The 12,504-nt window shown below is 39.7% G+C and overlaps 2 protein-coding genes across 2 annotated transcripts; one reads left to right on the top strand and one right to left on the bottom strand.

Annotated features, from left to right (window-relative positions):
- Window positions 1-3,744: 3,744 nt before the first annotated feature.
- On the top strand, window positions 3,745-7,693 carry LOC139216375 (5-hydroxytryptamine receptor 3A-like). The gene is made up of 8 exons (XM_070847466.1): window positions 3,745-3,753; window positions 4,463-4,569; window positions 4,668-4,837; window positions 5,704-5,828; window positions 6,344-6,554; window positions 6,655-6,819; window positions 6,942-7,052; window positions 7,644-7,693. Exons 1-8 carry the CDS (start codon window positions 3,745-3,747, stop codon window positions 7,691-7,693), a joined length of 948 nt encoding a protein of 315 aa, XP_070703567.1.
- A 277-nt stretch (window positions 7,694-7,970) lies between these two features.
- LOC139216828 (Golgi apparatus membrane protein TVP23 homolog B) lies at window positions 7,971-12,240 on the bottom strand. Its single transcript, XM_070848059.1, has 7 exons — window positions 12,207-12,240; window positions 11,926-11,993; window positions 11,691-11,835; window positions 9,560-9,649; window positions 9,003-9,128; window positions 8,765-8,893; window positions 7,971-8,663 (listed from the first exon to the last, which is right to left on the bottom strand). Exons 1-7 carry the CDS (start codon window positions 12,216-12,218, stop codon window positions 8,637-8,639), a joined length of 597 nt encoding a protein of 198 aa, XP_070704160.1. The 5' UTR covers window positions 12,219-12,240; the 3' UTR covers window positions 7,971-8,636.
- Window positions 12,241-12,504: the final 264 nt, after the last annotated feature.

The raw sequence follows: 12,504 nt of genomic DNA, 5'->3' as shown, positions 1-12,504 counted from the left end.
GTGGAGAAGCCGTCATTGGCAGAAGGATTTTCTTTGTCTCAGTTGTCCTCAATTTGGTTCTGATAAGACAAGAGAGATCACAACTGAACCGACGGAGCTTTTAAACCACATTTATTGCCGTCATAAGAGCATCCAAAGCTGTCAGGAAGAGGTCAACAACACCCAAACAACCTTGTTGTGTTTTCCAAATTAGAACATGATGCAACACCTCCCCTTCGAAACCCACCTGATTCATCATGATTGTTTTTTTTTTTTTTTAGGTGATGTGTGAAGACATAAGATAAGAGACATTCCTCTGAGAGATAACCTTTGAAGATAACCTGGAAAGAACAGTTCACCACTCTGTCATATACAGGAACTATGTAATGAATGAGTGAAAAGACAGACAGAAAGAAAACAGGATTACTTCCTTTACACGTACGGTCCATAATAAACTGCAAAAGTGCTGGACAGTAAATCGATTTATTGATTTAAGTGTCCTGCGTCGCGTGGCATCACATCCAACACGTGACAAATAGTGCCGTATCACTTCAAGAGATCCGGTTTATGTTTAATGATAAAGGCTATTTGTCAAATGAGTCATGAGTCAAATGTGTTATATGTGAAGCATTTAGCAGAAAATCTTGACCAGACAAGTAACTCCTAAAGTAAGGAAAGACTTTATAGTTAGATAATTATTAGCTCTATAAACAGTAAGAGGGCTACAACATTTGTCAAGAAAAGGTAGTAAAACACCTGAGCTGTTGGCAGAAAAACATCATTGTAAAACAGCAACATGTTGCAAGTCTATGTGTCTGAGTGGGAGACAAGACGGGTGACAGGGGTAAAAAAAAAAAAAAACAACCTCTAATGGATATCATCACAAAACTGCTCCAGTTGTTTACTTACAATAAGACAATAGTTTTTCTAATATTGTGAATTTTCTGAAATTGTATGTTCAAATATGCAAATGTGACATAATCTAATTAAATGTGTGCTAATTTGCAGACATTTCCAGAACAGAAATCTGGACAGTGGAGGAAGCCAGGTTCAAAAGGTTGTTGTTTCATTTTGTTGGCTTATTAGAGGCAAAGGTTTTTACATTTTTACAATCTCTGTTATCACTCCATAAATCAGAAATTATTGTCTACAGCCATACAAAACATTTACATTAACATTTAAAAAATGTCTTAGGAATAAAATGTTACATAAGGCTATGAATGACACATGAACAAACCGTTCTGTAAAAGCCCTCAGAACACACTGTATATACTGATGAAACTCAGAGTGTGACAAAAAGCTCATTTTCAGAGAAGAGCCTTTAAAGATGTAAATTCTACAGACACAAATTGACCAAATGTAGTAAAATAAACACTTAAATGTGTGATTTTGATGTTTTCTGTCTGCTAGTCTGAAGGAGGACATGTTATGGAGGCAAAATAGCCCAAAATCTTACAATAACAGGCTTTATAACATAAAAGACTGGCTGGTGTCATGCAGGCGAGAGGTTCAGAGTCAGTGGAAGCAGGTTTTCAGCATATGGGAGCTACTGGAGCTCAGATGGGAAGAGAGAATTTTTGGTTAATCTCAGCTTGGTTTTATTCATAGTGGCCATTATATGGCAAGAGGACATAGATGTGAAGGTATGAGCCAAGAATGCAGAGATTAGAGGTAATGTCATGATATTTTCCTCATAAAACCTTCAGCAGACAGTGAAAGGACCATGCACGTGTTTTGCCAGTGATCACAAGGTGACAAAAAAGTAGGTCAAGTCAAAGACAGCGACAAGCACGATGTGGGCCTGCGATGGGGAGGCAGCCTGAGCCTCCCTCAGGCCTGAGGAGAGCTTTGGAATTAGTGAAGTATTTGAGACCAGAGGGTAATAAACTCAGCTCTGACTGATAATGCTCCGGTCAAACAGGTACGAAACAAATGTGGCACATTCAAGATAAAGAACCTGTTAGTCAGTGGACCAGAAGTCCAGAAAAAAACAGACAGCTAAAGAGAATTTAGCACAATTTTACCGAGAGTGTGAAGGTTTAAAAATAACACCATTAGCTCCAGCTGGAAGTCTGTTTAAACACAGGCTGATTTTGAACTCTCTTTGAATTTATTTTTTTGTGCAGCACCTTTTAAAGGCTTTTTTTTTTACAGCTTGATCTCAGCTTTAAGGCTGGCTTCTCATTTTGTCATTTAAAGTAAAAAGTTGCCAGCAAGCCAAAGTAGAATAAATAAATACACGACTAAATAGAATAAAATAGAATAAATATAGTTAGATAGATACGCTGTTGCCCATAAAGTTGGTATAAAATGTTTTTTTACCTCTTCTCATGAAATGATTGTGACAATGTGATTTATTCTTGATAAATAAAGTGTATATCTTCTCAACTTTATTGATCAAACTCTTCCAAACATATCACAGTGAAACTTAAACTACAATTAACCTTTGCAAACTGTGTATTCAGGCTTTAACAAAATTGGGGGTATTGAACAATTATTCCAACTTTATGGGCAACAGTGTAGATAGACTTATTTACAGTTACATGTAAAAAAGCTTTTTTTTTTTTCAATTCTGAAAATATCAATAATCCATATTCACCCCATCATGTGGTGCTTGTGCATAGATTATCAAGTGCGATCTCTTACTAGCTTTGTATAACCTCATAAACTCGTGAGCCATACAGTCAGAAGTGAAATACAAAAATGACAAAACCTCATCGTCCAGCTGTGAAAACAAAATGTTTTTAATGACCGTTCTGTGAGAGCAACCACATTCCCTCCTCTACGCTAAAACCACAATCGGGTCTTTGTCCCGACATCCATGTCTCCATTATTGGCTGCTTCAGCTCACCCTATGTATGTATGGCCAGCCACAGTCCCATTGTGATGCCGAGCAGCGTGGCTAGATAAGACGACAAATACACAGCAGCTGGAGCCGCCTGTACCTGCTGGCAGGCAAACAGACAGTGAGAGTATTTGCGTTTATGTTCTGACTGTTTGCACAGGATTACTGAGCACTGAGTGTAATTAAGCATGCGATGGTGTTCTTACACACTATTGTGGGTCACTTGTATTGTCTAGTAGTGTGCCTATATGGTGAATGTAGACTCAAACATCACAGACAGACGTATAAAAGCATCACATCAGCCTGCAACCTAAACACAGCTATTAATCAACCGGATGTAGTTATGAGTGAAACGCGGAGTCTTAAGAGTGTCGTACCTGCTGTGATGTTGTCAGAAATGTCAAGGTTTCTTACCCACAGTCTGTGGAAGGCTTTCTTCTTACTTGGTCTACTAACAGTAGGTGAGTGCGTCTTTGATCTGTTTTAAGAGGTACAAATATTCAGTGCTTTGGTTCACATCTATCTGTGGTTTCAGGACGTGGCCATGCTGACTCCAGCTGCAAAACACGCCGGTGTCTGGCTGAAATGTTGATCACGGACAACTTTATGTCTCAACCGCAGGATGAGAACTGCCTCCATACAATTAATGTGCCATTCATTGAATACCGAACTCTGTCAGTTGTAAGTATTGTCTCATACATGTACTCTGTACAGAGGGGGCTAGCAGACAATTCCTTTTTAGAGCACTCTTCAATTCAATCACTAAAATTCTAGTTATTTTATGGTTATTATTGTCATTTACACTGGTAAAAGTAAAAGAAATGAAAAAACCCTGCATTCAAAACCTAATATAATAAAATATTATGTTTTATCAGCAAACATTTACTTACATTTACTAAAAGTACTTATTCTGCCGAAAAATGGTCCTTGTTGGTGTTGTATTATTATATCTGATGTTTTTTGATTAATATTACCGGTGTGTGTGTGTGTGTGTGTGTGTGTGTGTGTTGCATTTTACTGCTATAGATGTTTAATTTTGCACTAATTTCTACTGCTTTATATGCTGTTGGGTCGTTTAATCTTCAGCATTGCCTCATGGTCTATAAACTCATCATATGAAGAGTATGAAAGAATTGAATCTGAACAGTAACTAAAGCCGTCAGACAAATTTAGCAACGTGAAAAGTATAAAACAATAGTAGCGGTGTGGGAGTGTAGAAATGTAGATTTTAGAAATATTCCAGCACAGCAGTTAGAGTAAACTGAGTTCTATTTCCTGACTGATCAGTCATTATTTGAACTGTCTTCATATATGTTGGAGGTATATTAATCTGTTAATATGCATTAAAAATGTATTTTGATCTAAAGTGATACAGGAGGTCGTAAAAATATCAACCTGAGCAACATTTGAAAACACAAAGACACTGATTAATTGTTCTAACATTCTTACCAGCTCCCCAGAAGTGTTGATTCTTTGTCTAACCACAATTATTGTCTTTTTTTTAACAGGACACAAAGAATCTCCGCCTATTTTGTCGTCTGCAAGCCACACTCGTAAGCTCAAGATACTCACAAATGGACAAAAAGAAAAAAAAAAAGATTGTGTTTCAGTCACATTCATTTTGATTTGAAACCACAGGTATGGATAGATCCTGCGATGGCGTGGAACACATCAGTTTACCAATATGATCTAGTGGTCCTGCCAGTGGATAAAGTCTGGACCCCAGAGCTCCACGTGACAAATGGGTCAGGCAGTGACATGCAGTAGTACGACAGCTCTTATCTCTACATGACACTGATGTCTTCCTGACACTGACATGATGTGTTGACTCTCGCCCACGTAGAATAACAACCACCATGAAGCACAGCTCCAAGGATCTGGTGCTGAACAGTAACGGCACTCTGAGGCACACGGTGATCATAAACGCAGAGGTGAACTGTGAGGTCAACCTCTTCAACTATCCCTTCGCTTCTGATTTCTGTCCTGTGGCGATCCAGACCTGGTCGTTTGATGGTGAGCTCAGAAACACAAATATAATACAACCGTTAGAGGTTTAGAGCAAACTAGGAGCGTCCCAATTTGCTTGATTTGAAGGAATTGTTATGGTGTTTTGGCAAGGTTTTGGTTTGGTTATATTTTATATATATTTATATATACATATTTTTAGCAGCTGCGCTTTTAAAAATGTGCTTTATTCTGGGGCGCCCTGATGGCTCAACTGGTAGAGCGCAGAGCATTGGGGCTCATTGACCTGCATTCAATTCCAGCCTGTGGCCCTTTGCTGCATATCATCCCCTCTCTCACCTGTTTCCAAATGCTCTCCACTGTCAGATTGAAAAAAAAAAAAAGTATAAGTAAAGTGTAAAAAAAGTATTCTTGGGATGATATTCCAGTTATTTAAGCATTGCCATAATAATGTGTTGTGTCCAGTATCAAATGAGCATAAATGCATATTTTGCATATAAATGCATATCACGTGTGAGTCGCATGTGTAATTGGCAGCCGGTGAAATGCAAATCCTCACTTTACCGCGTGAGCTGTTTCAATGCTTTGAGTGCATGACATGAATTCAGAGCAAACAATATTAGATAACCAATAATAAAATGGAGCTCCGCTTATTTTACATATCAGCCTCTGCATTGGATAATAGTCGAGAGGTGGAGCCTCACTGTGTTGATGAGATAGGCAGGCAGCTGCCTCGGGTGATGTCATTTGAGGCAGTGTCAGTCAGGCTGAAGACTGCAAGTTTGAAAAAATTTTAAAAAGTGGGGTTATTGACTTAGAAAGAAGTGAGGCTAGTGGCTCGAGGCTGCAGTAGTTGCTAGTAGCCTAAACCGGCGCACTGCTCTTTTAAAGAAGGCTTTGTTTGTTTGCTGCAGGATGCGGGACAGAGCTGCTACTGGATGAACTGAGGGTGGTTAATGGTACCCAGGGAGACTGGCAAACTGAGAGTGGGGTCTTAGTGAAACAGTATAATATGATGACTGACCGCAATTACATCCTGGTAAGTTCATCGACATGTGGAATCTTAGCGTAGGTAATGATTCCTGCAATCGTGGTATCAACCTAATGGTGTTTAACTTTAAAGAGCAGCAGCTGACCTGTGTGATTGTGAAATGTTGCTTTTCTTTGTCATTTGATTGTAGAATGAAACTCTTTGAGTGTTAGGCTGTTGGCTGGACACATCGAGCAACTTGAAAAACCTCACTTTGGGCTCTGGGGAACTTTAATGGAGTTTTTCTCTATTTTCTGGCATTAAAAACAGATAAAGAAACTACTTATCGGGAATAGTTGAGACAACAAATCTGTTAATAAAATTCACCGTTTGCAGCCCTAGGTGGGGTGTTCTCCTCATATTCCCACTCAACATGCCCTAAATTTAATAATTCTTACCACCATTTTGCATGAGACACTGGTAGAAAATTGAGCATTTACCCTTCTTTCTGCCCACATACTAACTTTTACAATAAGACAGCAGTTTCTGTAATATACCATGAAGTTATCTGCCACACTCCTCAGGTGGGACTGAGAATCAAATATCTCAACCCCTTCATAACATTACTGCTGCCAACCTTTCTGATCATCTTGGCTGACGTGACCAGCTTCGCTTTGCCGCTCGGAGGCGGTGAGCGTAACTCTTTCAAAGTCACTCTGGTGCTCAGCTTCACCATGTTCCTCATCATCCTCAACGATCAGCTCCCCGGAGACAGCCACTGCAGCCCCATCATCCGTCAGTCAGCTCGCACGCAGACACAAACACACTCGTGCATAAACTAAGTACATGAGCAAGCATCACCGTTGGAGTCACTAACCGTGTTTCTGTGCTGCAGGAACCCACTTCTGTGTTTGTCTGGTCTTCTTGATGCTGAGCATGCTGGTGTCCATAGTGCTGACACGGTTGGCCAAAGATGGCAGACTCATTTTATGCTGCTGGTCCAAAGACAAAGAGCCAGTTCCAGAAAACACAGGAAACGTGGAAGAGAAAGAGGATGAGGGTGAGGAGAAGCTGCTTGTGTGTAGTTTGTACTGCACTACTTTACATACTGAGTAGGGTATTTTGATGTCACACCGTCTAACACTGGATAACCTGCTCTGATTGCTACTTCAATCCCCACAGAAGCCAAAGTTGACATTGGTGTGATTCAGCCGAATGCCTCAGAGGAGAGCGATCGAATGCTCAGAAAGGTGGTCAACATCATGGAAGCTCTTGACGCAAAACAACTGCAAAGTGAGAGATATCACAAGTTTGCCAGCACAGTGGACAAGGCATTTTTCTGGCTTTATGTCATTTTAGGCGGCACCTACTTTCTTGGCATGTTTTATGTGCTGGTAAATTACACGTGTGACGTTAACCATTTTGATTTCTGGTACTGAGAAAATGGGCTGCAAATTAAAGATTCTATTATACGTCATATATACAAATTTAACATTCAAGCGCAAATATAGCTGCGAGCCTCAGCATGCATTTATGTGTTCCATGTATTTAACCAAACCTCTGTCAAATATTGTGGCGCTGATTAGTACTCGTTGTTCATTTCTCTGTAAGTCATAAAAATGTGTTTTTCATATTTCTGACAATCAAACATGACATCAACAAAAATAAAGGAATTTCATCTTTCTTTCATGATGTGTATATGCCAGTACAGGAAATGAACATCTGACCTCAAACAGGTGGAAGATTATTTTCATGATGACAACACTCGCTCAATTGCTGCTAATATTATAGTATATCTGTACAAATACAAATACACACAAATGCAAGGAAAAGAAATGTTACACAGAACTGGCTAAGCATTGATGTTCCTTTGTTGCCACCCAGTGGCTGAATCATTCCCTGCAGACTGCCGAGGGGCCGCTACAGACAGGTGAGTGTACTGATGTCTGAGGTGATCCGCAGGGACTCTATAGTGGTATTCTGACACTTTTAATGTCCCACGCCTCCACTAGAGCTCCCCTTTGTTACACTATCTTTATCTATGATTACAGATCAATATACGTTTACCAAGATCACAGGATCAGCGTTGTGACATGATGGTTAGTAAGTTTATTGCTGTATTTTATTTTGATATGTTTTGTAAAACATAATTTCCCCCGAGACGTCCTGGTTAAAAGACCAGGTTTTTGTATAAAATCACAACAAAGCAGCTTCTTTCAAAAAATATTCAACTTTATATATTTGCATTTCTCCCTCTCCATACAATGTGACAACATTATTAGCTTTTTTTGATTCAAGATTCAAGACCTTTATTTGTCACATGCAGTTTTTTTAAAAACTTTTTTTATCCAAATAAAGTTTGATTAATAGTAACAACAGTAACAAATCTGTATATATCATCCCTAAATGCCCTTTTAACAACAGTATAAAGTACATTCATAGATGCTAGCCGCAGGGATGAGCTGTCAAAAGTCACAAAAATGGCTCAAAATCAAATGACATGTGATACACTTTTCATCCAACTACCCAGAATATAAGGCACTGTCTTGATCAAACTCCCATCAGGAATCATTTATCTTCTTAAGTCCTAGTTTAAGACGACTTAAAGCCTGTTAGAGAGTGTGAGTCTGCTGGTAAACTCAGCTTACCAGTTAGGGTTTGATGGTGATTTACGTTTGATAATGACCTTTCATCAGTGCAAACACAACTGCATGACATTTGTATTGTACTTCATTTGAATTATTAGAAAAAGTTTGAATTTGTCAATAAAATCGGAGGAAACAACACAGTTTTACCAAAAACTTTGTTACAAAAACCCATAAACCCTCTGAAAAGACAAACCATGCTCAACAGGAATCAGGTAAATATGTCTCCTCTTCATAGTTTCTCTGTTGTCTTCATTGCCTTTTGTGGAAAAAAAAAAAAAAAAAGAGGAGACAGAAAAGTGAATACATATCATTAAGAAAAACATGCAAAGGTGGAAAGTATGATGACTTTTCACAAACCTGTTTAAAAATCTGGACACCAAGATAGTTCTTTGCCATGTTTCCCAGGTTGGACTTTCCACCCAGCTTGCACCTGACATAACCATACAGGTTGGCCCATTGTAAAACCAAGCCCATGATTACTACAGCCTGTGGGCCAAAATCACAAACCGATTATGAGGCGTGAATCAGCTAAATATACTGACAAGAAAATTGGCATCGTTCACTTTCAAAAAAAAAAAAAAAACACTGAACTGACCAGCCATTTAATCTTGAAAGAGAAGATGGTACTGAACACAAAAATGACCCAGAAGATGGGGCACACGATGAGTCCGATCCAGAAGATCCGTGACTCGGCACTGGACGCCGTAATCAGACTTTTCTTCTGTTAAGAAAATACACCTGCTATTCAATAAACATCCAAGAAAAGAAAAAGTGCTGCTGTCCTTGGAAATTCATTTTCAATGTCCCCATTGTGCCGTATGATATTTCTACGAGGAGACAAAGCAGCTGTTCTATGTTACACTATCTTCAATTGTGCAATAAGGTCATGCAGCTACATTACACTGTAAAAAAGGCAAAGCAAGTGTTACTTTGGAACTAAAAGAAAATCGCCGCAAGGCTTACTTAGTCTGTGAAATTGGAGATGCACCATATTAGATGCACTGAGGTCATGTTAAACTCTGTCAAAGGAGACATGATGGACCTTTGCATCCTACAAAAGATGTTTATCCTGTTTTTCCTAATGTGTGTCTTCCACGTGAGACAACTTCTTTGTTAAGAAAACTTCTTTCTTCAACTTGAAAAGAACCTCACCTTCCTTGATTCAAACACCCAGTGGCTTTTTCCATCGGCATCCACCTGATTCCACCACCGAAGGCCCACCAACAACCTGCCAGACACATTCTGGGAGACAAAAAAAGAAATCCATCCGGAAATAAAAGTCTGGTGCTTTGATTTGATTGAATTATAAACAACATGCATGTAACACGCAAAACCAAAAGACAACGCCTGAGGCAATCTAACAGGGGACATGATAGGATGAAAAAAAATATGCAACAGAATAAAACAAAAACAACAAACAGCATCTATGGGAAATTCCACTGGTAAGCTAACAGGCTACCGGCCAAGAAAGCAGGTCGACCAAAGTGGGAACAAGCACTTAAATTGTCCTTGTAAATCTAACAGAAGTGAATGTCCAGCAGCTGGGTAGCATATTTCTTGCCTGAAATTCCCTCACTAACCGCTTTAGGTGGACTGCTCAGGAGAAATAAGTCAAACTTTACATGGCTTTCTGAAACGGCTCTGTTCATACAACGGTAAGCGCCTTGCATTGTGGGACACAGTAGGTGAAGTAGACTGGTCCCATGCATGCTGCAGATTTTGCTTTTGTTTGCAAACCGTATAAGACAAACCACATTTTGTCCTATTCAATACAAACTGCCAGTCTAGTAGGCCATTTCCAGTACAGCCCTAGTCTTTTGTTGTGTTAAGGCTTTAGCCTCTTATGTTACTTCACAGGTGATTTTTTTTTTTGTGTGTTTGAAGTTTATTCTTATTCTTTTGGAGCTGTGTGTAACAAAAAGCAATTCCCCCCTGGGGATTATTAACGGAATTCTGATTCTGATTCTGATTCTAATGACAGTTGGAATAGTGACCTCACAGTTGGTTGGAATAGTGACCTCACATATGATGTCACAAATGATGTCACCAGTTGTCATACGGAAGTTTGTATATAGACCTTGAAAAGATCAAACCCACTGAGTTGGAGTCGACCCGCCTCCCTTAGATGGGATGATGCAGCGGGTGTCCCTCACCAACAGAGGCCTCGAGTTGAGCCGCTGAGTTTCTGCAGGGTGTTCCCCCCGCTGTCAGATTCAATCGGCGTGCAATATCAGGTATAGGGGAAGCCCAGCTTGACTCGTTTCTGTAGCGCTGCCTCTGTTTGTGTGCCGCCTGCATCATTCCATCTTCGTATTTACATTTCAAGTATGAATTTTTATCTGGACTCGGGGCTTGGTTTGTGGACCGCCACTTTGAGGCCTTGAGTCCCGCTGTACAGGCGTCGCCATATTGTTTTCATGGCCCTCGCCATCTTGGTTTTTAAGCACCAGAATAGACAAACTGCAGCTAGTTTGTTTAAAGGAAACAGGACAGGCAGCTGAATCCACACACAATGTGATACAGAATTTCACAACTGTACTGCTGGTAGTTTGATGCCATTCATGGCCAGATATCATCTAAGGATCAGCTGAGCAGTCAGACAAAATGAAAAGAGCCTGTCAATCAGACCCACTATCATTACCATCACCTTTCTAAGAAACCAGTGGAGCCTACAGGAAGTCACTGCAGCTTTAAATAGAGCCAGGCTAGCTGTTTCCCCCTGTTTCCAGTCTTTGTGCTAAGCTAAGCTAAGCAGCTGCTGGAACCAGCACAAGTGTAGTCTGATCAGCAACTGCAGCTGGTTTGTGTCTGTCCATCACCCACAAGGTGGTCCCCTGTCACTGTCATGCATTGTTTAAGCGTGTCGGTGGGGTTGATGCTCAGATTGGATTATCAGGTCATGTGTAATACCTTAAACAAATGGTCTTTTTTTAAAACAATTATTCCTGCAGAAAAACAAATCAGCATGTTTTCATATCATTCATATATTAATGAACTTTAGTGACTTTTCAGTGATCACAAACTACAGGGGAGAAGTCTGAGCTCTGAAGCTCCAGAAACTTCCATCACAATTGTCACTCCAGTTTTATGAAATCTGGCAGATTAAAAAACGACAAATTCCAGTGTAACTTCCACATCGTACTTTCAGTGTATGCAGTAAACTGCGAGCTAATGTTCCCTAACTCTCTAACCTCTAGAGTCACTATAATATATATAGAACACAATTCAGCAACAGTCTGAATTATAGTTAATAAATCAATCAGTTAAATTAAAGTCTGCTCACCTTGACAGTCCAGAAGTCACATGACAGCAGGAGGATGATGGTGACCATGCAGGCAATGAAACGACCGCTGAGGATGTCACACAGTAAGTAGACCAAGATGGCACTTGTTCGGAAAAACAGGTGGAAGAATGAGGCCAGCGGGTGTCTGGAACACAAGTTGGCGTTTAATTCTTTAAAGACCCCCCAAAAAAAGAAAAACATTTGGCCGGAATACAAGGAAACACACTCATCTCACCTAATTTTGGATTCTCCGTGGCTGATGTTATCGTCATCTTCACCAAACAGAGGAGCGTCTTGTGAGTCCTGAAAACATGAAAAGCAACGACAATAGCAGGTAAAGGCTAAAGCTGCAAACACAGACCGAGAAAATACTGTCTCCACTGCTTAGTTTGTCATTTAAATCCGAAAAGTCGTGATTTTAAAGTCCAGAATACCAGTTCAGACATGTTATTCTTTTGTCAAAATGCAAATACTGTTTTTAAGTATTGAAGAAAAACTAAAATTAGGTTCGGTTACCTGTCTCTGCATTTTTTTTTTTCACACTTTGGATTTATTTCCTGGTGACGTGGTGTAAACAAAACCGTGTGCTAAGGACCCCAAGCAAGTGTGGCTTCAAATCTGCCTGACTCAAAAGTAATTCAACCATATCCAGCCTAAATAAATACTTGATGAATGCTTTTAATTCAAGCTTGTAGGCTTTTTCTTTAAAGAATTCCTTTATTGTGTTTAATCATTTGACTTTTTGCACAGCTTTTGCCCCAAAACGACAAGTCTACTAACTTATTAACTGTTTATCAAAAAGTCAGTTAATTTT

The sequence above is a fragment of the Pempheris klunzingeri genome, chromosome 17, assembly GCF_042242105.1.
Source record: "Pempheris klunzingeri isolate RE-2024b chromosome 17, fPemKlu1.hap1, whole genome shotgun sequence".
In the NCBI taxonomy this organism is placed as follows: domain Eukaryota; kingdom Metazoa; phylum Chordata; class Actinopteri; order Acropomatiformes; family Pempheridae; genus Pempheris; species Pempheris klunzingeri.
The sequence above is the reverse complement of the archived record's forward strand: the minus strand, read 5'-3'. Positions and strand labels throughout refer to the sequence as shown.